Source organism: Accipiter gentilis, chromosome 16 (genome assembly GCF_929443795.1).
Source record: "Accipiter gentilis chromosome 16, bAccGen1.1, whole genome shotgun sequence".
In the NCBI taxonomy this organism is placed as follows: domain Eukaryota; kingdom Metazoa; phylum Chordata; class Aves; order Accipitriformes; family Accipitridae; genus Astur; species Astur gentilis.
The window spans coordinates 11,068,825-11,096,728 of record NC_064895.1 but is presented as its reverse complement, the minus strand read 5'-3'; the positions used below and the strand labels follow the sequence as shown (position 1 = coordinate 11,096,728).

The 27,904-nt window shown below is 41.1% G+C and overlaps 1 protein-coding gene across 3 annotated transcripts in view; it reads right to left on the bottom strand.

Annotated features, from left to right (window-relative positions):
* Window positions 1-136: 136 nt before the first annotated feature.
* The window catches only part of COLEC11 (collectin subfamily member 11), a 41,792-nt gene continuing 14,024 nt past the window's right edge, over window positions 137-27,904 (bottom strand). For 2 of the 3 annotated variants that reach the window (XM_049818991.1, XM_049818992.1), the window contains exons 2-7: window positions 25,980-26,135; window positions 20,160-20,231; window positions 5,207-5,278; window positions 4,433-4,486; window positions 2,974-3,069; window positions 137-2,817 (exon numbers count right to left, since the gene is read on the bottom strand). In XM_049818991.1, coding sequence (XP_049674948.1) covers window positions 2,408-2,817; window positions 2,974-3,069; window positions 4,433-4,486; window positions 5,207-5,278; window positions 20,160-20,231; window positions 25,980-26,109 — 834 coding nt within the window. In that variant the 5' untranslated portion in view covers window positions 26,110-26,135 and the 3' untranslated portion in view covers window positions 137-2,407. The remainder of the gene's footprint in view (window positions 2,818-2,973; window positions 3,070-4,432; window positions 4,487-5,206; window positions 5,279-20,159; window positions 20,232-25,979; window positions 26,136-27,904) is intronic. The other variant, XM_049818993.1, reaches the window with a different exon arrangement.

Genomic DNA, 27,904 nt, shown 5'->3' with positions numbered 1-27,904 from the left:
CTTGCCCAAATGGTGAAAACAAGGACTGGTGCAGCCAATGTACAGGACTCTGACAACACAACTAATTTCCTTTCTATCTCGTATATCAAGAGCTGCAAAAATATATCCTGAAGAACATGAAAACTGGGGAAATAAATGTTTTTTCCATTGCCTTTATTTTTCATCTTAAATTTTAATAGAAATTGAAACTGCTTAAATGCTCTACACATCAAGGCAATCTTTATAAATGTGGTGTGACTTCCAGCTAAAATAGGAGCACTTGGCATCTGAAAAAGCTTCCCACCTCCTCAAAAGGCCTCTTTTCATGTTTCTGAGGAAATCAAACATTACAACAGAGATTTTCAAAACCTGGGTGAAAAATAAACAGTTAGCAACTTCAGCACATACATAATGAGGGAGCTGTAGATATCTGTAACTCAGGTTTGGACTGGTTTAATATAACTACAATGATTCTACAAAAGTATGTTGGGGATTTAAATGGTTTCTGAGGATTTCTATAGCAGGCAGGAAACAATCATGATATTCAAAAGGCACTATTCTAACCAAACAAATTGCTCCACTGGAATTGTTAGCTCCCTGCAAATTCTGTAAAGAGTCTTTGAATATTGGCATAGAACCATATTCACATTATTTAATAGATTTCAATATACACTTGGAAGAACACCTAACGTATAGGACTCATACCTACCTTTATTAGAAAGTAAAGCAATCAAAGGACTGTTCATTTCTTAGAGTGATTGCTCTGGAGCTGGGCTGATATTCAAATACTATAGGAATTTGCTACTGATCTTCAAAATTAATAGCAAACATATATATATAAAATAGAGTCAAATTCACAGAGTAAATATAGCAAGAAAATGGTTTCTTTTCTTAGTTATATAATGATAGCATCGCATCAAATATTGTCAGACTCTGTGGATATGAACAGAATTGTATGGGCATTGATAGTTTATATATACCACAGCACTGTAGAGTTGATATGAGTTGGTCTTGCCTTGCTGTAGGGAAATCTCTGGGACCACATGCCATATCCACTGTTGATGTCCTGTAGACCAATCTCCCATAATGATCAGGTATGTATTTTGATTACTGTGTTATACAAAGGATCATTTCTCCTTAAAAATCATCTGAAAACACTCTGCAACATATTCCTGAAAAAACACAGTCAGAGATTTTGCAGTCATCTTTCTATGCCTAACAGCAAGATAAGATGTCATGTAACTGGCTCCTATGAAGATCCAAAGTAATTAATAATTTCCTTTGTGAAATTATGTTGTTGGTTTTTTTAAATATACACCACATTTTCCATCACATGCAATTGTAAATTTGGTACATAAATAATTTGCGAAAAATTACTTATTACTTCTATATACATAACCAGGAAAATTTTGGAAACTTTTGCTGCTTTTCAGCAGCTCATCTTTACAATCTGAGTAAACATGTAAGCCGTTTCCCTACCAAAAGGAACTACTAGTGAAACCATTTTTAAAAGATTTGTTGTATATTTATGAAGTCTGCCTTAGATTGTGGAGGGCTGGTATTTTGTTTGTTTTGTAACAAGATGCATCAAGATCATCTTATACAAATGTGAAATGCGTTTACTTTAAGAAATTATCTGGGGCCTGAAACAGTTCATGCACTAAATCATTCTCAGCTAAAGAATGCAGAAAATCAAAATCCTACTTTTACCTTTAGCCAACCCCAAAACCAAAACACCCATCGGGCTGGGATCCCTCTTTCAGTAGTAAATTATAAGAACTTTATCCTCCCTCAGCACTAAGACACAGTTTACTTAAGTGCCTCCTTGTCATACATCTGTGAACAGTTTAATAAAGAAACATTACAAAATTGGTAGGATTCCTGATTTGTTGGTTTGCTTTGGCTGTTTTTTTTTTAAAAAAAAAAGTTGTAACATCTTCACATCCAAAAAACTTACAGTAATATTTGTAATTACTACCTGGAGTATACAAAATGTTTGCCTTGTTGCTGAAACATCCCTATAGCACTACAAGCAATTAACATTTATAACTACAAATTTTGCTAAGATAAAAGAATATCTGAAATCTACTTCTTCAGAAATAATCATTCTAACAACTAGAGGCCAAATTCTGCCTTCCCTTATAGTCATGCAATCACATTTGTTAACTGTTGTGAGGGCAGAATTTAGCCCCAAACCACCTTTTTATCTAAATACATATATTTTCCTACAGAAAAAACAAGCTATGTCTTATCACTGCTCTTCCCTTCTGAAGGGTAAATACTGATATTTGAAATACCTAAATTGTATTTACAGCTGTACAACACTGATGCCACATACTTGCAAAATATCACTTGTACTCTATAAACATGGGGTAACTTGTACAATCGGTTTAAAAACTTTTCTTAAAAAAAGAAAGAGCAGACAAGCTTAGACATTTTCTTTGTCAAATTCACACACAAAATACATGGTAATATGACAAGCAACATCATTCCACCCTCCAGAAGCCACCATCTCCACACAGTCCTCCTCATCATAAGCATTGTTGGGCTCCCCACTGCGCCATTTGTTGAAGGTCTGCATGGGCGATCGGTCAGAATAGACAAAATTTCCCTCTTTCTCTAGGTCGTTAATCCCAATGAAAACTCTGGTGAGCCCGGCTTGGTTGATGTACGAAGCGATGAGATTGTTGGCAGTCTCATCCTTGGGCATGCTCAGGGTCCCTCCTCTTCCGTGGCAGTAGAGCTGGGCTTCCTTGTATCTCTTCTCTTCCTTCACCAGCAGATATATCTTATTATCTGTCTCACGCACACCAGCAACAGCTGCGGGGGAGGGCAGTGCTGAAAAGTGAGCACTCGCATTTCTATAAACCAACTTACTGTACACCCCAAAATAGCTTCACAAATCAGATGCGGAACGGTGACACTCTCTATGAGCAATTACACCGGTAAAATGAAGCAACAAGAAAGGAAAATATTTATATAAAATTAACCTACCATTTTTTATGAATTTTAGTTCTGTTGTCAGCTGGGCCACTTGGATATCCATTTCACCAATAGCCTTCCTTAGCTGGCTGCACTCACAGGGGATGCCTGTGAAACGATACAGATACACCAAAATCAAAAAGCTATCTAATTTCAATAATTATCTAAACAATTTGTCCTGGTTTCAGGACAATATATGCAAATAACAGAGAGAAACCTAGAGCCTTCGCTACCCTGCACCATCGTATGGTTCTCATGGGTGTCTGAGCCTACCCAGAGCAGCTCAGTTCACTTCCCATGAAGCTTCAGCCCTGCATGATTAGTGCTAACCTAAACACAGACAGATATTCCCTGGAAAAAACAAAACAAAACAAAACAGATATTTTTTTTTTTAACTAAAAACATTTGTTAAAATTTCCCATTCTGAGTAAAATTATTCTCTTCAGTCTTCTCCAAAGAGCACTTTTTCCACAGCAAAAATCTGCACAGCACATTGTTCGCCTGCTCCTCACGAGGAACATAACACAGCAGATCCAAAAGGCTAATGTTCCAACCATGTAATGCACATAATTACCTGCAAAATGTAGTTCTGTACTTTTGAAAGTACAGAATTTATGGTACTTCTTCCAATAAAATAAGACAATAGAAAACCGTCTATTAACCCAAATTGATTTTGGTTTGACAAAGATAATCTGAATGAGAATACTAAAAGGATAATTGTTACATCTATGAGCTCAAATCTCAAAACAAGGATCAATTATGGTTTCCAGTTCTGTGTGTAATTATTCAAATCTGCATTTGACTACCCAATTACTCAGCTTAGGTTTCTTAAGTCAGTCTAAGCACAGAGTACTTACACTGCAAAACTGTGCTTGATGACTAGGTATATGGTACTCTGGCTCAAGAATTAGAGCGACAAATTATATTCTCATGAGAAAACTAATTGGTGCACCCCTAGTGCACCCTGCCAGGAAAAGAAAAATTGGGTAAAATCTGAATTTGCCACTTTTGTAAGGCTTACACTTCTTATGCCAGGCTTTCACCTTTTTCTCTGGATGATCTGTATTTCTGGTAATCTCCTGCTCCTATGACAATAATCCATGGAGGGGCAGGAACTTCCAACCTGCTCCTTTGTGTTGGCTGGGAGCCATAGTGGGATATGAAGAGATGTCCCTTTGCCCTGGTGATGAATGATACGGATGGTTGCACTTCAGTTCCTGCTAGTCTTCTGGAGTGATCACACCTCTGAGGAGTTCTGAGACATGTTTCAACAAATACACTACAAGTCCCGCAACTACTGCGGCATCAATAATTTTAAGTAATTTGAAAACATTACAGTGAAATATTACAGTACCTATACAAATATTTAATTTTTTATTATTTCCCCCATGTGTAAACAGACATGTATTTTTGGTGATGATGCATGCATCTTGTAAAATGCTTCATATATACAAGGTGTGTCATGGATTACCTGGGTCACCATTAGGACCTGGTGGTCCTATGTCACCATTATCTCCTTTTTCACCTAAAGACATGAAAAAGAATATAAATTTAAGGCAGCTTTTTTTGGTCAACAGTTCATTTAGCACTTGTTGATTTTTTTCTCTAGTAATATTCAAATGTGGAAAGTAGAAATATGCTCAAGCAAAAATAAAGATTTTTCTGTCATAGTTGTTCCACAATAAAGGCCAGACAAAGCTACGAAACTTGAACACAAAGAATATGTATCGATATCCTTTTTTTTGACATTCATATACTTCACAGAAATTCAGATGCTGTAAAGGGCTGGATATGCTACACTGGTGCCTAAATCTAGATTCATAATCTAGATGCTTAAGTAAACATTGGTTCAAATGACTTGACCAAAGTCACACAGGAAGCCTATGGGGTAGGCAAGATTAGAATACAAGTCTTCTGGCTCTTAAAAGTCTGCCAAAATACAGTGCAACTTCCCATCTCCTTCTTTTAACTGTCCACACTTGTGTGATGGTGCACAAAGTTCTTTATTTAGCCTTAAACCAGGATTCTCACCCTGGTTTAAGGCTAAATATACTGCTGTCAGAGCAAAAGGTAACTGGCTGAGAGATGTCAGTCATGTGGCTGACTACATTGTGAGAAACTCCCTGTTGTGGTAAACTCTAAGACTTGTTAACCATTTTTCAAGCCCTTAAACTTTTCTCAAACATAAATGTTGACAGATTTTTCATCTGAAACACAAATGGAGAAACAATTGAAGTAAGCATACCTTTTGAACCAATAGGACCAATTTTTCCATGCCGTCCCATGCTGCCTTTCTGTCCTTTGTCCCCCATTTCTCCTACACATAACAGAAAGACGAAAGACACAAGGTAGCAATATAGTCTGATTCATTCAGATTCTAGCATGCTTGCAACACATTTTTACAATGAGCAAAACCATGCTATATCCCCAATATTCACTGAACTCTAGAGTTCCAGCTCACTCCTGAAGAACTTAGTATAACAACCTAGACAGTGATTTAATCTTTGCAAAGCAATTGACATTAACGAGGCATGCAGGTGTAAATGAAAACGGATCTTGGCTGAGAGCTGCTGAAAAAGCTTTTACAAACTTCTCTCAGATGATCATGCCATAATTACATTGAAAATGAGGCAGGATTGCATTCAAACATGTATCAGTGGATTAAAACTATCATAGAATTGAGAAGACTTAAAGGCTCCAAGCACAACTGACAGTTTCACCTAATACACTAGCTCCACGGTAACTGAGGGCTGAATTTGGGTTTAATGGCTTATTTACACAATATAAGCACTGTGGAAGCAGTCACATCTTCATTCTTTGCTCTTGCATTTGAAGGGTATATTAATGAAAAATTAAAATTAACAGAAATCTTACATAGACATATATACATATATACACAGACAGATGCATGTTCATACAAAGTCTGACTAAAACCAGCAATTCTGAATGTTACTAATTTTAAAGACAGTTCTACAGAATACTTCAAAGTGCAGTTGTAGCAAAGGAGCTACTAAAAAATCAGTTTCCTCAGCTGTGTTTTTACAAATAAAAGGCAACTATCCACCTCTTAAGTTCAACTCAAATTGTCAACATATCTGCATGAACCAGCCACCGGCACCTATCTGTGCTCATGAGGCATACCCAGAAATCCAATGTAAGACAGCTTGATTCACTTACTTTGTCTGACTTTGACCTTTTTTCTATTAGTTGTACGTTCCTGTGTGATGTAAAGTGAATATTAGAATGGCTTCAGGGGAAACAGAATTTGCACTGGAACAGGCAGTTTCTTCGCAAACAATGTCTTCACAAACCAAGCTGAAGCACTGTTACTAATAAAATGGGTGCCACAGTCCAAGTATTGATGCCATTGATCTGAGCTCCTCCAGAGCTCAAATAATAAAACAGATAAAACTTGCCTGTTACATCACATGGTTTTTCTGGATGGCATTCTCCAAACACTATGAAAAATAATTATCTCAATGGTGTGAATCTGAGAAGAACTTCAGCTTATAATAGCAAAGCTTTATTCAACCCCATGACTACAGAGCTCATCCACAGGTTTAGGGGATCAGCAGTTGAAATTAATAAGCACTAGTCACCTAATAGAGTAAATACAGTAGGCTTACCACACTTAAACCAAGCCATTTATAGTCAATAAACTACATAGTCTAAACTTGTGAGATTATTATTTCTAAATGATACTTTGTTTCTGGCATTGGTTTAGAGAGGATTCCCTGATTTGTTCTAGGTAGACTTTCTGAGACCTATGAAATGAGACCTATCATTCTGTTACACTCACTGGGTAGTGAATGTGGCAGAGTTTCCCTGATGCTGCAGTTCCTATGGCCCGAGGAGCCTCAGAAAATAATACCGCAACTCAGTGTACATAGGTGATACCCTTTCCTGGGTGCAACACCTGAGCAAATCAATGCTCTGCCATCAGATTTAGGCCTCTTTGTACCATGATTTCAAGGAGAAACGTGGTCTGGAGGCAGCACAGCTCTACAGCTACGTCATATGAGATAGGTTTCCCACCGTACCTACCACGCAGTATTAATGGAGAGCAGGTATGGAGGGACTACAGGGACGAGAAGCCAAATAAATGCCTTCTGAGGCTCCCATCCTGCAGAAACCCAAGACCAAGACTGCTTTAGGAAATATTGATGCAGTTGTTTCAATGATTGTTGAAAGGATTGTTTCTTTGCTCAAAGCGACATCTGTAATGCACTGCTCAGCTACACAGGAGCAAGGAATAAATGAGACAAGTTAGGAGGAAAATCTACCACAGGGATCCAGCAACTGAACTTGTGTAAATTGTCATAACTCTGTCTCAGCTGTGGATCTATTACAACTGAAGATCTGTTGTCCTCTGTTGTTACTGCAACTGGACAGACAGACATATATTTCCTCTCTATATTTTTTAAAAGCTGGATAATTTTATGACCTGTTTCATTATTACCTTTAACTTAAAAGTGTAATCAGTAACAACTTTCAGAATATAAACTGATCACCACTGGGCTAAGAGATGTCCTCCATATTACTCCGTGAAGTCTCAAGCAACTGTCACTTGATGGCATGAGTCAGGAAGAAATCATTTCCTCTGAACTGAGAGAAGCTGAATGTGCATGGCTTGTTGGTCTAATTAATTATTGGCAAGTCCTACAGTAAATTATTTTCCTTTGTTTCCAACAAGGATCAAATTCACTCACTACTGGACATGGACTTAATTAGGAAATTTTACCAGAAACCAAAACTATTTTTCTCTTATGCTATATATTCCTACTGGATGAATGGAAGTAATCCACTCAGCCAGCTGAAGATCTACTTTCTGGAATACAACTTCACATTCAGAACAGATTCGCGGCTTGCCTTAAAGATGTAATCTGTTGGGCTGTTCAGGTTATAAAGGTACTAATGCTACCATTGGACATTTATCCAATATATATAGTATATTGAGAGGCTATTTCCTTGAAAATTTCTAAAGTATCAGCTTGTAATGAGTTTATCAAGTTGCTCTGAAAGTGACCTTTCTTACTTTGGATATTTATGAATTGGGATTACCCTAAGAGATTGTCAGATGTTTGAATGCTTTCTCTTTTCAGGCTGCTACACCTGAAATTAAACAAACACACAGAACTAATGCAAGTAAAATACAATATATAAAATAACTTCACTTTCTTTCTCATAAATACTGCCAAGAAAATGAACTACTTCTCAGTAATAGCCAGTAGAAGCTACGTGATCTGCTCAGAAGTGTGTTATCTCAAACAATGAAGACATACATTAAGTCTCCTGTGCTCATTAAAAGAACTGTTTGGATTTGGTTTTCTCTTACAGTGACTAACCCCTGCTTCTACTCCAGGGGTTTGCTTATTCTGCCTCTTCTGCAGAATAAATCACAAGGTTTGAAGAGAGACCCATCTGCCTTGAGGGTTTCAAAAGTTTTAATACCTTTTGTAAAGTCTTTTTTAGCGGCCCTATGATTGCCAAAAATGCAGTCTAAAGAGTCTTAATGAAATCAGGAAGTGAGAGCTGGAAAGAAATGAGGACAATGAAAGAAATTAAGTCTCCATAGACCAAAAGTAGGAAATCTAACAGAAAGTTTGAATGGAGAATATAAAGTAAGTCATCTGTCATCGCTCAGATGAAGGTGGCATATATTGGAACCAATTATAGGAGACTTAAAGGATTTTGGAAGGAACTGAAGAGAAGGAAACTCTAAATGATCTTCTTGGTGGCCTTCTCAGGCCCACAAACAAGAGAAGAAATAAAATACCAGAGATGAATGGTGGGCTGCACAACCAGTGAAAAAATGAGGGCTTCGGCCCTGTGCAACACTGTAAGTGGAGGTCTTCATACAATAAGGCCAATCTTTTCAGATAGGATTAATCAGAACAGACAAGAAAGTATAAAACTACTTAAAAAAAAGAAAAAGTGACAAAAAGACAAATCTAGACAAATTCACCACGTTACAGACAAATTGAATCGAATCATGTCAAAGGGAAGACAGCAGTAGTTTACTTCCCAAATGTAAGGATTTGAAGATAAATCAGATAGAAATTCTTCATGATTTGACATAGTGGACATCACGGACATCTACCTAACAACGAAAGTAGAAGTGTACCGAACCAGAGCAAAGGTCTCTTGACTCTAGTGCCATCTTTGATGGCAATCTGCAGAGGATACTTAGAAAAAGAATGCAAGATATAGACCAAGATTACAGTGTCTTTCCCCCAGTGTCCCTCCTTAGTCTTGCAGCAGTCAGTATTCCCAATGCAAATATTTAGCCTGACTTGAATGAGAGCAGTATTTTTAAAGGATATAATGATGTTATGCTACAGTAGTAATCTACATTCAGGACACTTAACTTTTTAAAACTACTTGCAACTGGAAATCAGAAAATTCTGACTACACTGATAGACTACAGTACTGCTTTATGCAAAATAATCTGAATTATCCACACCACTGAAGGTTAGTGATTGGCTAAGGAACAGTGGTTACAACACAGTTAGATCTTATATGAACAAACAGTGGATAATCCCTGGTGGCATTTTATGTAGTTGGGGCAAATTAATTTCACCCAGCATTAGCGACCTGAAAGTTAGGTTTTTAGGCTAAGCTATTTCTCTAAGCACCCTTGGTAGGCAATGGAGAAATAAACACTTCTCAGCAGTGATCCATCCCACTCATGTTAGACAGGTATCTTAATGACAAAGTGAAACTTTAAAAGCTTTGCATAACAAACAGGGGGTGGGGGGAAAGAGGAAGTTATTATCAATCCATACTGACTAGAAATCAGAAAGGCTAGAAAATCTGCAAAGGAAACTAAAGCAGAAAAAATCAAATCTATGAAGGCAGCAGCAAAGTTTAAAGGATTTTAAAGTACATTCAAAACAAAAGAAATGGAAATAGTATGGTCCATTCCTGAATGGGGGAGTTTATATTCAGATGCACACAAATACAAATAGCTGCCCTTATAAAACACATATCTTGCCAGAATTACGTTAACAACATAATACCAAGCTTGTTCAGACCAGTGGTCCCTCTAGCCCGAGACTTTCATTCCCACAGCGGCAGCAGAAGGTGCGATACGGGGAGAGCACACAACCCCAGCCACCATCTGCAGTCCATTGCAGATGGAGGTGCTGAATCAGTCCCCAGCAGTTTCAGTGAGCGACTCTTAGTTCAGGTATGATGGGATCTGGTGATTCTGTAATCTCGATCACATCCTCCTCAGACTACTCTGTACAGATGCAAGAGTCTCAATCTGTCCAGTTTCTCCTTATGAGGCAGCTCCTCCATCTTCACATTTCTGGTGCCCCCCTCCAACCTCTCATGCCCTTTGTGAGAGACAGAGGCCAGAACCACACTCATTACTTGACACAGTGCATGTCAGGCTTTTACACAGAGCAACATCAGCTGCAAAAATGAGCTTCCTGTTTTGTCCCTGGTATCTTTTCTGATGATGGGGAGTGTTTCGTTGGCTTTGGGGCTGCTGCTAATGACTTCAGAGCAGTTCTTGAGTTTTAACCGACAGTTACAGGTTTTTGGTATCTTGTAAGTATGGATTAAATTATGCAACCCTAATGTCCCTAGGCAATATATTTATTTACACTGAAGCCCATCTGCCATCTTTTTGTCCACTCAGTTTAGCACGGATCTTCTCAAATTCCTATTGAGTTCAGGTGGAACTGAAAGATGGTTTTGAACCAGATACCCACTTTGTGAATCCACAACTGTCAATGTCAGGACTTTTATATGGAATCCTGCTTGCAGCACTCCTTAGTGAGCAATAAATTCATATAAAAGTTGACTCAGAAATGTAAAGGATTGATTGATTACATATTAATGAGCAATCAGTAATACTAAAATATAAATTAAGATATTATTACCTCTCTTTAGAATTTGATTATACAAATGACTGAGCACTCTGGCTCCAATCCAGTTAAATTAATGAGTCTTCTCTCCTACTTAAGAGGCTATGCCTGTACAAGTAAACTAAATGCCTGGGACTGTTCCCTGGCAGTGAGAACCAGGTGGCCAAGAATGGCACACTCCACGATATTAAATTGTCTTACTTTTCAAGCCAGGATAATCACTTGCAAGCTGCTCATTGTGTTAGCTCACAAAACGTGCCCAAGAATTGCCTGGGAAAGCGTTAGCTGGCAAAAGCCAAAATCACTGTGTTAACACTGCAAAGGTAGAGACAGTTGAGCTCCAAGCCCAAGAATAGCATGTGACTCTGCTTCACATACCATTATAATTAAGTATAAGTGAAGTACAACGTATAAAGGCTGAAATTAAAATACTAAAATAAAATATTTTCAAATGGTTATGGCTCTAAGAAAATTAAAATGTCTCGAAGAACACACCTTTAATGTGCTGTTCATTTGATTATGCATTCCAACAGTAAATTCACCCTCTCCTCCTTATTTTGATTGCCATAAGCAGAATCCATGCTACTCTGAGAATATTCCCAGTATTGTACTGTTATTGAAATATGTGTGTGGAATTTGTATACATGCAAGTTATGGCCTCACAGATTGGATCATGACTTAGTTAAATAATTGAGTTCACTCCTAACATGGGAGTGCACAGTACAGCAATCAGTGCAAGTGGGGAAAGTTACATCTATTAACTTTACACCCCAAAACTTGCACTGCAGCACACGTTACTTTCATCTGAATCAGCCATTGTACTTGATCCACTGCTCTACGCTTTACATAAGGCCAATACAGTTTTATATTCTGCTGACATGCTATGCATCATAATTGACCTATACAATTAATTAAAAGCAATGAGGAAAGTAAGTGGAATTTAACCTTAGTCAGTGCCCAAAGACATCAGGATGTCTGATGTCAGCCTGAAACATCAGGACAGTCAGAACCAGATTTATTTCAGGTGAGCACCAGAAGGTTTTAATGTTTATCAGTTTCTGAACTACCAAAATCTGAAAATATCATGAGGAAAGCATATGATAAAAACATTTTCAGCACTTTCTAATCTTGAGATGTTCATTTCAGGTCAAATATACCATAAGAAAACCATTTCTGTTATAAGTTATTTATTCACTGATTATTATATACTTAAGGAGTATGTATACTAAGTATACTAAGCACATTTTCTTAGGATGAACTTGCTTTAGAAATGAAACGAAGAAAGGGGAAAGAAAAAAAAAAAGATTACTGTGATTCTGATAATGTCAATTAACACCAAAAGTAGAAGACTCTACAAATGTTGCAGAAGAATTACAGTTTCTCCCTCATGTACTCAATTACTCAAATAACAGAAAAATACAATGAAATTTAGCAGTTTCCACCAACAGAAGCCAAATATTAGCCCAAAAGGACAATTATAGGCTTCAACAGAAATACAGGGGGTCAAACACATGTCAGCACAGTGACTGCAGTTTAACAGGCTACTGCACAGAAACAAGGCTGCTGTGATCATCCAGGTGTGCTCTTAGAACGGGGCAAATGCAAAGCGAGGCAACAATTTTATCCATCTTTTATTATCCATTAAGTTATGTGTTAAGTACCTGGATCATGGCCAAACAGCCAATGCCCCCTGCCCCGCACTGACACACACAGAAGGGAGAGGAGGCAATAATGCAGAAGAATGGAAGCTTGCAATGGCAAGGACCAGCAGGAGGAAGAGACTTCCCCCAAAGCCTGAGGTGCCCTTGCAGAATCACTTCACTGCTTTGCAGACTGAAGAGGAAGGACCCATCACATCAGGGCAGACACTGGAGCTGAGTGAGGCAGCCCAATCTGCTCCCCATATAACAAGCAGTGCAACTAAGAAAAGGCGATGGGTGACAGTAGTAGGTGACTCTTCTGAGAGGTATGGAGGCACCCATCTGCCGACCCGACGCACTCTCTAGAAAGGTGTGCTGCTTACCAAGGACTTGTGTCAGGGGTGTCACTGAGAGGCTACCAAGTCTGGTACAGTTCACCGACTGATCCGCTGCTGTTGTTTCACATGGGCACCAGTGATACAGCTGGGAGGAATACAGAGAAATAGTCCGAGCAGCCAGGGATCAGGTTAGAAAAGCTAAAGCCCTGATAGAATTAAATCTGAGCAGGGTCATCAAGGGCAACAAGGAGAGCTTCTATAGGTACATAGGTGATAAAAGGAAAACTAAGGAAAATGTGGTCCCTCTCCAGAAGGAAACGGGGCACATGGTTACCCAGGATATGGAGAAGGCTGAGGTACTCAATGACTTTTTTGCCTCAGTCTTCACTGGCAAGAGCTCCAGCCACACCACCCAAGTAGCAGAAGGCAAAGGCAGGGACTGGGAGAATAAAGAAGCGCCCACTGTAGAAGATCAGGTTCGAGACCATCTAAGGAACCTGAAGGTGTGCAAGTCCAGCAATGTACACTTGCAGACCAGAAAGCCAACCGTATCCTGGGCTGCATCAAAAGAAGCATGGCCAGCAGGTCGAGGGAGGTGATTCTCCCCCCCTACTTTGCTCTCATAAGACCCCACCTGCAGTGCTGCGTTCAGCTCTGGGGCCCTGTATTGGTTTTGTGTGGCAAGGTTTTGGTAGCGGGGGAGGGGGGGGTGTTACAAGGGTGGCTTCTGTAAGAAGCTGCTGGAAGCTTCCCCTGTGTTCGACAGAGCCCATATCAGCCGGCTCTAAGATGGACCCGCCGCCAGCCAAGGCCAAGCCAATCAGCGATAGTGGTAACGCCTCTGCGATAACATTTTTAAGAAGGGAAAAAAGTTGGGACAGAGAGAAACAGCCGCCAGAGAGAGGAGTGAGAACATGTAAGAGAAACAAGCCTGCGTGAAGGTCAGTGAAGGAGGGGGAGGAGATGCTCCAGGTGCCGGAGCAGATTCCCCTGCAGCCCGTGGGGAAGACCCTGGTGAGGCAGGCTGTCCCCCTGCAGCCCAGGCAGGTCCACGGGGGAGCAGATCTCCACCTGCAGCCCTGGGAGGACCCCACGCCGGAGCAGGTGGGTTCCCGAAGGAGGCTGTGACCCCGTGGGAAGCCCGTGCTGGAGCAGGCTCCTGGCAGGACCTGTGGATCTGTGGAGAGAGGAGCCCACACTGGAGCAGGTTTTCTGGCAGGACTTGTGACCCTGTGGGGGTCCCACGCTGGAGCAGTGTGCTCCTGAAGGACTGCACACCGTGGAATGGACCCGTGCTGGAGCAGTTCGTGAAGAACTGCAGCCCGTGGGAATGGTCCACATTGGAGAAGTTCGTAGAGGACTGTCTCCCATGGGAGGGACCCCACGCTGGAGCAGGGGAAGAGTGTGATGAGCCCTCCCCCTGAGGAGGATGAAGCAGCAGAAAATAACATGTGATGAACTGACTGTAAACCCCAGTCCCTGTCCCCCTGTGCCGCTGGGGGGGGTTGGTAGAGAAATCCTGGAGTGAAGTTGTGTCCAGGAAGAAGGGAGGGCTGGAGGGAAGGTGTTCTGAGATTTGCTTTTATTTCTCATTACCTTGCTCTGGTTGATTTGTAATAAATTGAGTTAATTTTCCCCAAACTGAGTCTGTTTTGCCCGTGACGGTAATTGGTGAATGATCTCTCCTGTCCTTATCTCGACCTGCAAGCTCTTTGTTATATTTTCTCTCTCCTGTCCAGCTGAGGATGGGGGAGTGATAGAACGGCTTTGGTGGGTGCCTGGCATCCAGCCAGAGTTAACCCATCACAGGCCCCCAATATAAGAAGGACATGGACCTGTTGGAGCAGGTCCAGAGGAGGGACACCAAGAGGATCAGAGGGCAGGAGCACCTCCTCTATGAAGACAGGCTGAGAATGTTAGGATTGTTCAGCCTGGAGAAGAGAAGGCTCTGGGGAGACCTTATAGCAGCCTTCCAGTACCTATAGGGGACCTACAGGAAAGCTGGAGAGGGACTTTTTACAAGGGCATGTAGTGATAGAACAAGGGGTAATGGCTTTAAACTGAAGGACCGTAGATTTAAATTAGATGTAAGGAAGAAATTCTTCACTGTGAGGGTGGTGAGATACAGGAATAGGTTGCCCGGAGAGGTTGTGGCTGCCCCATTCCTGGAAGTGTTCAAGGCCAGGTTGGATGGGGCTTTGAGCAACCTGGTCTAGTGGAAGGTGTCCCTGCCGATGACAGGGGGGTTGGAACTAGATGATCTTTAAGGTCCCTTCCAACAAAAACCACAAAGGTCAGGTCTGAGCTTTACACCGACCAAGATTTTAAAATACTTGGCCAGCAAAAGGACACCAGTGGTGTATGCCTATCAAGACATCAAAAACAGAGCAAAAAAGCAAAGCCAATAGCAGGTCATGAATGGATATTAGATAATCTGTCCAGGCAAAAGGTCATGAACTGATTATTTGTGAGAACAATATCATGAACAAATTATCAACCTCCAAATGATGCTCAGTTCTTACCCTACCATAAATAAGAGGAACAACTAAATATGAAAAAGATGTCAATGTGTTCGATATTTCAGTGTTAGCTGCTCACATCATTTTTCGCAATAATATTGTTACATTTTACTTTTGCCTCTGGATAACACACGCACACCCTTGGACTGCTCTAAGAGAGTATACAGTTGAGTCACTCTTATTCAGCTTGAGAGTCTAGAAAAGTATTTATGCATGAGCTTAACTTCAGGTTTGGGCACTACACACTGTGAAGGTTAACCAGAGACTAAAAGGTCGGGAGACTGAAAGGTTTTTCTAGGTCAAGGCTGGATATCCTTCTGTGTCCTCTCCATACAGTAGAAATTACATCTGTGAAGTCTGTTTGCTTATCCAGTCAACACTATGACACTCAGAAAATACATGGGATATGGTACCATGATGAAATCTTGCTCCATATTGTCCAAATTGTTTTTAAGGTAAATATTTCTTTTTCTTTGAAGAAGCATTTGTGGAAAGGAGCTGATGAAGACAAATATCTACAAAATGTACAGCATTAATGAAAAGATTAATTAGAATTCATTTTAAACAGGAGCTTGTTTGTAGAAATTTCTTACTACGCTAAAATAAAACTGTTTACCAAATATTCCAAGAACATACACGTGTCAAGTCAAATCTGGATGCACAAAGGAAAGCAGAAAAAATATGTTGCTACAGAAGCAGTAAGAAATTCTGCCTGTGTTTAACCTGAAAGCACTGCCTGGAAAAATACCAATATAGCATGCATTAATATTCAATTTTCTTTCACCTCTCTTCCTTTTCAAGTATGTTTTCTTGCAGTGAATTTTCACTTTAATGTTTCTTCTTTCAGTCTCATCAGAATTTTGGACTTTTGGAGGTATGGAAAACTGGAAAATTATCATCAATATTAGAGTTAATCAAGCATTCTTCATGAGAATGATTTTCCAAATAAACGCAGTTTTGCAGTATGAAGTACACAAATGAAATGTTACATTATGCATTGGCCTGACTGAAAACGAGTACTTCTGCTTCTAAGATGGTCCAAAACATTTGGAATTGATTTGACAAAATGCCAAGCTAGAGAAACATGCAAGACAGCACAATGGGAGGGGGTCTCAAGCTCCCCATGAGAAAGCAGTATGACCAAGTGTCCATCTCAAACACTTGTACAAAAATGATCACAGCCCGAGAAAAAAACAGAAGGAACTGAGAGTCCATTTAATGACATCAGTCATGCAGGTACGATGGGACAGCCAGAACAACAGGAGTGCTGCAGTGGATAGATATTGGGTCTTTAGGAAGGACAGGCAGGGAAGACATGCCAAGGGTTATGCTCTGCACAGTGGGCACCTTGAATATATGGTCTGTTGAAAGCATGTAAGTCAGATTTAGAGTGGAGGACAGCAAGGGGAACATCATGGTGGATATTCATTACAGTCTTGTCAAGAAGCAGGACTGGATGTGAAGAGTTCTTTTAACTGTAAGAAGCTCCATAATTGGAGGCTAGCTACTTCAGCATCTTCTGGGAGAGTAACACCATAAGAAGCAATCAATCCAGAAAGTGCCACAGGGACAGTTATCTAATGCAGGTACTGGTTTCTAGCTACAGCTGGTAGTCTCCTACACCTGTTATTCACATACCCTCTGGTTGTGGATATGACAGTCAACAGCAGCTGTGGCTGCAGTGACCATGACCGCCTTCATAAGATGACAGCTTTCAAGATTCTGAGGGAAGTGAGGAAGGCAAGCAGCAGCATAAAAGCCCTGGACTTCTGGACTTGGGCTTGTTCTGGGAACTCATAGGCAGGATCCTACTGGAGGCTGCTATGAAGTGCAAAGGGGGCCAGAAAAAGCTTCTAAGTCTTAAGGAACATTAATATCCTTAAAGCACAAGAACTATCCAATGCAGTGTGCAGGAAAATAAGCAGATATGGCAGAAGGCTGGCTTGGCTGAACAGGGAACTGTTGACTGAGACCACATGCAGAAAGGAACCATGAAGTGGATACCAGGACAGGCTACCAAAGGGTAATAGAGAAGTATTCCCCAGGCATGCAGGGATGAAGTCAGGAAGGCCAAAGTTCACCTCGGCTAGGTGTATGAAGGACAACATGAAAGACAGTACAGGTAAGGCAGCAGCAAAAAAGAGACCAAGGATAACATGGGCAATCTGCTCAGGAGGAAGGCAACCTGGTGACAAAGGACACAGGAAAGGCTAAGGTACTTAGTGCTTTCTTTGCCTTGGTCTCTACTGGCAAGGTCTGCTCTATGACCTCCCAGTTCTTCATGTCTGGTAGCAAGGATTTGGGGAGGACATGCTACTCATGGTAGAGGATGATTGAGTTAGGGACCACTTCACCTGGATGTACACTGGTCTATGGCACTGGCCAGAAGGCATTCAAGGGTGCTGATGCTGTTGCAAGGCTGCCAAAGTCTAATCAGCAGCTGATAATGAGTGCCATTCCTCTGGAACCAGTCCATCAGTGCCAGGGAGGAAGAAGTGGAAGGATCCTCTGTGAGTCTGCAAGAAACCCCATGCTGGCAGGAGTGGTTGGTGCACTGGAGGGCAGTGCTGCTGGGCAGGAGGAGCTCAACAAGCTGCAGGAATCTATTGACAGGAATATCATGAGTTCAGAGAGATGCTAAGTTCCTCACCTGCGATGCATTGATGAAGGCTGACCAATGGCTAGCTAAAAAACTCCTTTGCCTAAAAGGACACAGGAAATTTTGGGCCCTCATACAAGAGAAGCAAACTGGAGTCCAGCTGAGGAAGATAGTTTTATTTAGCATAGAGTAGAGAAACATAAGGGGGGGACCTAATTGCAGTCATCCACTACCTGCAAGTGGTTTGTAGAGAAGATGCAGCCTTCTCTTCTCGGACACACACAGCGAAAGGACAAGAGGCAACAATCGCAAGTTACAACTAGAAAAATTTCAGTTGGCCCTAAGGAAAAGGCCTTTCATGATGACACTGATGAACAGACAGATAAAAAAGGATGTGGAATCTCCATCCTCGGAGACTTTCGAAAGTCTACAGAACAAGACCCTGAGCAACCTCATCAAAGTTGAAGGCTGCCATGTTTTAAGCAGGAGATTGGACTAGATGAGCTCTTTATGACCTTTTAACCTGAATTATTCTGTGGTACTTTAACTTCTCTTCATGCTGCATTACCTTGCAAGAGTTGAAATTTTAGTCTCTGGTTTTTTTTTATAAGAGTTGTCCTTGAAAGGTACATCTCCATAAGGGAAATACACTGACTGAACTTACACACCCCTCATGGGAGGTATAATTTTTTCAATGCATTGTAGGGGGAAGAGCTCTAGATATGGATTTTGGTCCCAGGGAAAACTGCAGGTATCAGACTCCTGTAATTGCCCAAAAGAACTACATAACAGATCACGCATCATCATAAGGAAGTATAAATTACCACTGTGGTTGCTTGAAAGTAAGCTTGTAAATTCAGTTTAGTAATAACCAACTCATTCCATCATTCTGATGACAAGAGTGTCACATGTTTAATTTCAATATTGAAATAAAAGGTTTTGACTACTCCAAATGTGAATTTTTCAGAATGTGCATCTCCTGGAAAACTTATGAAGGTCAAATTTCCTCCTTGCTTCAGGAGAAAAACACATGTGAAGACAGAATTTCCTGCAAGACAGAAATGTCACATTTCTCTCAGCTGTATAACTGAATACTATTGAGCACCATTCCTCTCAAGAGCTCCAAATATTTTTGAACTACAATGCAAACAGTGCTGCCATCATCTTCTGATAAATATTACTGAACTGTAATCCAAAAAACATGGAATCATTCATTACCATTTCTGCCTATTATGGCTTATTGCCTTCATGGTTTAATTAAAGTATTGTGAGTGTTCACATTTGCAAACAAAAGGAAACAAGAAAACTGAGCCTCATGATTTTTCCCTCTGATCTAATGTGAGGTCTTCATTTGCAGAAGGCAAATTATGAAGAAGACATTACGATGCCTTTCTTCACAGACACCTTTTTAAAAAGCAGGAATTTTTTTTTTTTCCAAAATGGATCTTTTTTACCAGAAAGCAATAGTCAGTCTACCAAGGAGTGCACACAGTTTTACTGTTTTTGGCTAGGATAGAGTTAATTTTCTTCATAGTAGCTGGTAGGGTCTTATATTTTTGATTTGTGACCAAAACAGTGTTGATAACACAGGGATATTTTCATTATTGCTGAGCAGTGCTCACACAGAGCTCACACAAGGCCTTTTCTGCTTCTCCCCTCACCCCACCAGCGAGGAGGCTGGGGGGGCACAAGGAGTCGGGAGGGGACACAGCCGGGACAGCTGACCCCGACTGACCCAAGGGGTATTCCAGACCATAGGACGTCATGCTCAGCATGTAAAGCTGGGGGGAGAAGAAGGAAGGGGGGATGTTTGGAGTGATGGCATTTGTCTTCCCAAGTCACCGTTAGGCGTGATGGAGCCCTGCTTTCCTGGAGATGGCTGAACACCTGCCTGCCCGTGGGAAGCGGTGAATTAATTCCTTATTTTGCTTTGTTTGTGTGCGTGGCTTTTGCTTTGCTTGTTAAACTGTCTTTACCTCAACTCACAAGTTTTCTCACTTTTACCCTTCCAATTCTCCCCCCTCCCACCAGTGGGGAGTGAGCGAGTGGCTGGGTGGGCCTTAGTTGCCAGCTAGGGTTAAAACACAACAAAGGTAGAGGAAAATGCCCAAGGATGATTTAGTCACCCGGCAAAAGGAGAGAGGAGCCCCATCATCATGGCCTCACAAGAAAAGGCAGCATTTGGTTAGGAATGACTTTCAAAACATCTTCTTTAACAAAGTTACCTTTCTCTCCTGGAGGCCCAACTCTGCCAGGACGACCTGGAGCACCTTTCTCCCCCTTTTCTCCAGCCTCTCCTGTTGATACAAAAGGAAACAAGAAGAATCACATTAAACCAGGACTATTTTCCGTTGGTGGCAGTAACAAGAGTGCCATTCTCCCCAATGAAAATAAAAACCTACTGTAACAACAGAGGAAAAAATAAAAGCAGATGCAATCTGACTTAACAGCTTTACTTGATGTGTGGAGAATAGAGTTTCCTGCAGTTGGCATAGACACATATTACTGAAGTCTCATACAATAGGTCTAGTTTTGTGGATGTTACTCATATCATCAACCTCCAAAAAGCCCAACAGCACAATTCGCTTAAGTAGAAGCTTCAGAATTAGGCCCCAATTTAGCACATACACTTCTGGGCCTGTGTTCACTAAACACTTCCTGAGTATCTGCTAAGGACATGCTTAAGTCTCAAATGAAAATGGCTTAAACTATAATCTCAAATTAAAAAAGAAAAAGAAAAATTTTATGCAATTTATGGAGGCCAATAGGAAAGCATTGATACATCTGTCATTTAGAGCATTATTTTTAAGCATGAGAGTACCTCCTAATCCATATTCTCATTTATATACAGTGCCTTTTAATCTCTGTGGTATGAACCACTGTGCATTGTACTTACTTACACATGGCTCATGGCACATTATTTTATTCAGCATATTTAAACATCAGTTTCTGTAAACGTTTGCCTCCCTTTTCATTGGAAATTTAGGGATGCTTAGCTTGTTTCCCCCCTACTAGTGTACTACTCTTATAGTTTGCCATTGACATAAAATTAAAATCTCTTAAACAAATAGAAGTTTAAAGAACGATTTACATAGCCACCTTTACAAAAAAGATTTATATGAAGGAGAAGAAATTTCTATGGCTTCCACAGAAAAGAAAATGCCAGGATCTAAAAGCCAGAGCTAGCACAACATACCTGATGCCCCAGCACTGTATTTCTACAGAGGAGAGTGAGCATTAGCTGCTCTCCAGGAAGCTGAAGAGAACACCATAGCAGGAAAGTCAACCGTTACCATGTACTCCTCAAGCTCTGCTCTCTTGCATAGCTGGCAGCTGTGGTTCAGAGAGAGACCATAGAGATTACACGTAAAAACAAGCCACAACATGGCATGTTTCAAATATGCAGCCGCCAGCTCTCTCTCCTTATTGTAGACATAGGTGGCTGTGAGCTGAACTCGCCCCTCCATCTATTTTCCTTCTTCAGGCTGCCAGCAGACTCCAGACCACCTTCCCTGCCTTCAGACATGCAAAATTAGGCCATTCTCTGACCTTAATGAGGACAAACTTCACATAATCACCAGTGAATAATATTGTTAGTATGAAACAGGCTATTATTTGGCACATTTGCGAACGTCACATTTTTATTATCAGGTAACCAATAGGCTTTGTATGATTGCCTTTCACCCCTCAGGGCTGGTTATGAGTTCTTTGCTTCCCAAAGATAAATCCTGACAATGACTTTTCCCTGCTCTCTGGAGGCTGAGAGCAGGCTATTACAGCCTATTGCTTTACACGTTCTTCAGAGTGAAAGCTGTGCATTAGGGATCAGTAAAATAGATCACTCTTGCTTCAGGCCATTACACTTGCCTGCATTTATTCCTATAATAAGATGACACTGCATTCCTTAGTGGGGGTGTTTGAGAAACATTCCCTGGGAGCAGATTACCCCATTACAGGCCCAGCTACAGACCACTCTGCATTTTTTGTTATCAGCTGTTTTAAGCAGCAAGACCTTGGCCAAGAGGGACTGATCAGTGGTCCAATTCAGCTTTGCTGTATTTAAGTCCCTACTTCTGCTGTACGTGCCCTGAGCACTGTGCAAGCTGAGGAAGCAAAGACTGTGCAGGTGTCATGGGCAAGAAAACAGTTTTCTGTCAAGGAATTTCAATCAATTTAATTTATCACCAATTAACACTAACTTTTAACTTTTGATTCCTGAATTAGGAAAAAAACAAACAAATGAACTAAGAGAAAGACACCTCTGCACCACCCTTCTGGTCCCTAGCCCCTGTGCTGCACATTACACCCAGACACTTCAGAGCAGGAGGTTGGGATCAGTGCACTGTGGTCCCTACCCAGCTGCTCTGGGGTGGCCTCCTCCAGCAGCCACAGTCCCTTTGCAGTCATACCTCCTGCTCCGTCTCCTCTCCATCCCTTCCCGGATGGCTCTCTGCTCCAGCCTTACTGCATGGAAGGGTACCTTCTTCCTCAGAACAGTGCAGCTCTTGCCCACGCAGCTGGAGCAAGCAGTGCTCCGCAGCATTGTGATGCTCCACACCCCCAAAAGAAATTTAGCCCTGGTACCGAACTGAGGTACAGCAGGATCATGGGTATCGGGCACAACCCTGACATTGCTACAGGGTGCTTCCCTCATCGTCACCGAGAGAGACCTTTTGTAATTCAGATGATATATCTTACCACTGCTGTCGATTTCCCTCCTTTTCTGAATTCTTTGGGACAGAATTTGTCTCTATGTTTGCATCCTGTCTACCTTGAGCTGTACCATCCACCATAATGAAAATAGCACACCAAATATTAACTACCTGAGCTATCAATCATTCCTTGGCTGGCGATAATGTTCTTCCATTACTTGTACTCCCTGTGTGAGTAGACACATCAAGCGTAGGCGTAAAAAAATTGGTTTTATTTTATTTACATAGCATTAACTTTTGTATAGATCGTATGCCGTTGAGACTACTAAGACAATTCCTGCTTTAGATTCTAGAAGGGAGACAAAACAAGGTGGCAAACAGAATTTAAGCTTTGAAGGATTGTTCCATGTTATTTTTTTCTCCACAACAGTAGTCACTTCAATCTCATGTGCCTATCAAAAGGAACCAAACTTTAGGCAAAATACGAGTGAGCAATATAGTGAGGCTTCATCATCCATCCCTTCTTCACACACAACACACTTTTCTCATTATTAATATTGTCGTCTTTCTAAAACAGGGATCAGTCTGCTGTCTGGATTCTCAGAGCCACTGTATTTTTCCCTTCCACATTTCATCTTACTCTTTTATACTGTTGAGGTTATAAAAAGAAAAAAAAGAAAATCAGTCCCTAAGACCTATGCGGCTGACCTTAAACTCATTTGTGCCTTTTTCTATTCTTGGTATCTTTACTAGCTTTCTTCATCTTTCATTTCCACCTTCATTCTCATCTCATCCCGCTTCCAATTCCCCCTTTTATTTTGTGGGGTCCTAATTGGCTTTCTGTCATTTTCTTGGGGGTTTTTTTTTCCTTTTTCTTTTTTTTTTTTTTTTTTTTTTTTTTTTAAGTTTCCAGTCTCTCCAATCAGTCTCATTCTTTGTGCCCTTCTTTTCTCTTTTCCCTTTATCTCTTCCTGTTCTTCTAACATTTCTCCATTAAGCTCCCACACCCTTGGGTACTTCTCCCTGGTGCTTTTCTCCTTCACCACCTCATTTGGGCTCCACTTTCTGCACCACCTCTTAGGCTTAACCCTCTCCTATTTTTTCCCTTTCACACATCCCATGGTCTCCCTCATTTCTCCCCCTTCTTCCCTGTACCTATTTTTCCCAAATCCCAACAGGCTCGTGCACAGTAACAGTGTGGGGCTCTGCTCCTCCATTATTGGAGATGTTGCCAGCAGCCCAGCAGAGGAGGAGATGGGGCAGATCTAAAAGCTGCAGTGAGCCAATCCAACTGTGTGGGAGCCGAAATTTGGGCACACGGCCACGTGTATGTTCAGTTTAAAGGGAGCCTTGGCCACCGAAATGGTTTGGAGTTGTGCCAGTGGGGGACAGCAGTATCTCATTACCAATTCTCTGAGCAGTCCCCCTGACAGTGTAGCTGGAGCATTGATCGCTTTTTAGGGATTTCATATTAACTAGGGCTGTATCAGGCCATTTTGTGCTTCACTGAATTTGTACATCAATCTCTCTCACTCTTGCAAGGCTTACATCTCATGAAGTAGAGCGAAATCATTAACACATGATGGCTTTCAGGCTTCTCTGTTGTTTCCTGGCTCAGTATTGCCTTCTGACAAAGGGCCAGGGTCCTGCACTGTTTATATGTTTTAAAAAACACTGCTGCATACAATAACAACAATGGTCCTCACTTAAAAAATGGTAATTACAGATGTTAATTTTGACTGATTACATAAATAAGGAAACTAAGGCAAAGAAGTTGCAAAACTTGTCAAAGCCTGTCAACTTCTTTGAAATGAAAAATCATTTCAAAGCTTCAGTCCCCAGTGCTGTGGAGTCTGACCCTTTGACCGATCTTCCATATAACTTTAGACAACATATATTTACATAGGTTGTGTTCTTCTCTGTGAATCACACCAACAGCACTATCTTATGCCGATTTCACAGCAAATATATCAAACAAATAACTTTACTCAAGACTTAATCAAACCTCAGAAGACCTGGTTATACTGTTGTTCTTTCTAACTAGAACATCTGCAGAAGGTATAAATATTATTAAGACTTCAGAGGCCACTTACTGAAGTAAAATCAAAAAGTATAGATTTTGGTTCAGTTCAGGCATCCAAAGCTGCATCTATAATAACAACAAAAAAAAACAACCACCAGGAGAGTTTTTTGGCCCTAAAGCCAATTGGCAAAGCACAACCCACATCCCTACAGCCCAATTCTCTTGCTTCCAAGCACTGGGCAGCCACATCCAAACTGGGCAATGTCTGGAGAGGGCAGCTTACACCACAGCCAAACCTGAAGCCAGGCTGTGCTTGCAATTTAACTCTATGAAGAACTGCAGGACAGAACTGAGCCTTGCACTCACCAATTAATTAAGCAGCACAGACAGCGTCTGCAGTCCATACTATGGTCCTCAGGCAACTGGGTAAAGCCCAAGTTTGTACTAGATAACATTAGTGGCATCAATATTGTTAGGTGAGTTTTGTGATACTAAAATGCGTAAAAACCTGGAAGGTTAGTTCTCCAGTTCTTAAAAAATGTGGGTTTTGTTGTTGCTGTTAATGATAAACTGGTAGCTTTCACGGGTTTTTTTGTCCTTAGTTAACAAGTATTTCCCCATTCTCACAGGTGTTACACTCCAGTAGAAATACTATAGCCTCCATAATGGGGATTATTGTTACTGACTAAACAGGGCTGGGATTTCACACCATAATAGATGCTGTTGCTTTAAAATGCTAATTCTTCGCAGTTGTTGATTTCCTATCTAAGGTATATTTTTTTGCTACAAAAAGATCAATAATTTATTATGCCACCTTTTTTGGGCAATAGTTTGGGGGCATATTTTTTAAAAACGTTGCTTTTGTCCACAGAAACTATAGAAATGCTAAAAACCTAACTAATTTTTTATTTCTTCTAAAAGGCACTTAAGCATTTAAAAAAATCAAGGGAATGCAAACATAAGACTAGAAAATACAAAATACTTCCCATTACATTGCAAAATGGCAATGAAAACCTCTCCAGGTATAAAGCAGGGCCTGGTTTTATGGTCTTTGGGTATGTGCACCACTCCCAAGTATAAACACAAAGAAAGCAACCAGGCAGTGTATCAGAGTAACAAGACCTACTGATCAGGAGCAAGTCTGGGAAACTTTGGCATGCTTTCTCTGAACCGTGTTTATTTTAACAGACTTAAGTTCATCTTATGGACCTTAAAATGTCATTTTTAAGGAGGCTACAAATGGGACAAATAAGAGGACAAAGGTGCCAAAGGCACCTTCTTTGTCTCTGTTAGAAACTGTCAGTGGTGCAAATGAGCCTGTTAGAAAGAAAGGATTAGTATTTGAACGATGCAGTAGGCTTCCACATTACCTTTGAGGCCTGGAACAAGAATTTGAACAGAGCAGGACTCTTCTGCAATATGTTGAGGATATCCAGACTTTAGCAGTGACAGGAAGGCAAGGCTAATTAGAGTCACCAAGAAAACCAGATCTCTCTTCATAATGAGCACTTACAGGTCACTGACTCCTAAACAAAAGAATGAATAAACAGTTATAAGAATTCCAAAGACTTTCAACAGTTTCTGAACATATGCAGCATCCTACTACAAATACAATATATTTTTGCATGCCATAACCCACATAGCATGAGAAGAAGGTGTGCAGGTCCTCCAAGCAGGTTGTATGTTCCACAGACATACATAAAACATGCAGTAGCACATTCAGCAGCTTGTTTTAGTGTTAGACAGGGTAAGATAAAGCTCAGAAGAAATTTAGTGAAGAAGTAGGGGATTAAGCAATGCTAATAATAAGCAATTCAGTGTGCACGATTTCTCATTGGAGGCAGGGATCTGGAAAGGTCAAAGGAGAAAATACAGTACATGGGCTTGCACTGAAAGATGTTAGTACTAAGTTGCCACTTAAAAAGAGTGCATACTGCTTTAAAGAGGCAATTCAGTAGACAATAAGACCAACCTAAAGGCCTGAAATTTCACTTCACATCCACCTGAGCACTGAAATTGTGCCCAGCAAATTGTCTGATACAATAGCCCTCGTGTAACTCATTGAGGGTGAAAGGCAGATAGTATTCCACTATATCGTGCAATGAAGTTACATCAGAGTCTTCAATAAATCCTGGAAAGATTCACCTCTGAAACACACCCTTGTTTAAGCCTACAAGTGAAATGGCTTGCCTGGTATTCAGCTGTGAAGAGGTCTCTCAGAAAACAACAGTACAGAAATTGAGTTTGTGTGAAAGGATCATCAAAAGCCGATATTTAGGGTGTCTGATACTTTGACAAAAGTGTTATTTATGTACTTCTGATATGTTTTTCCAGTCCTTCTTTCACCAAGGTTCTGTACTACACACACAAACTGAAAGTCATATCAGGGTTTCAAGAGAAAGTACCTGTATATCATCTTTTATAGCCACAATACAGACATGTGCATTTCACAGCTAGAGCAAGAAGATTGGGCTATATTACTATCCACTCCTTGATTCTCTTCAAAAATAGGCCAAGTAGGATTAGGCACAGGTGTGGGGCCAGTACATGGGTCTGTGTGTCTCAACATGCTGGGGGTCTAGGAGGGTGGATCTGTTATCTGGGGGATGGCCTGATGGCATAACTGCCCTTCAGCAGAGACAGGATAATAAGGAGCTTCAGGGTGAGAATGAGCCGGTGGAACAGATACCAAAACTTAAGGGATGAAGCAAGAAGGCAGCAGACTGCCCTTGAATCTGGCCACACCTCCCCAAAAGGAGATTCCTAACCCCAGTGTACAAGGCACTGCATCTTGGTGTACTTTGTGGCCTAGAGGAGCTCACAGTATCTGCAGTGGATGGTGCTGCCTCTTTCTGCCAAGTTCTTGATTCACAACAGTCAGCAAGCAAAAGAGGGAGCAACAAAAACTAGCCAAGAGGAAAGGTTGCAGAGAACAGTGTTTCTCCAGATCTTCCCTTCAGAGGCTTTTAGGGCCAGTCTTGGCACTTGAACAGTCAGTGCTTGTAGAGCAGAAAGTGAGAGGGTCCATGGCAAGAACAGGCTTCGCAATGCCAAGTTAGAGACCAACACTCTCTACGTGGGAAAGCAGCGAGTTCTTGTTGCTCAGCCAGCCAGGAGGACATGGCAGAAACTCATGCCTGGAAGTCTCTTCCAGACACCTGAATGTAGACATTTAACCCTCAGCAGTGGCCACCTCTGAGGGACAGGGAGTGGGACCACCCTGGATGACAGCCACATGGGTGCTCTGTGGGCTGAGCAAACAGGGCACTCGAGTCCTGCCTGCCTTCACCTGCAG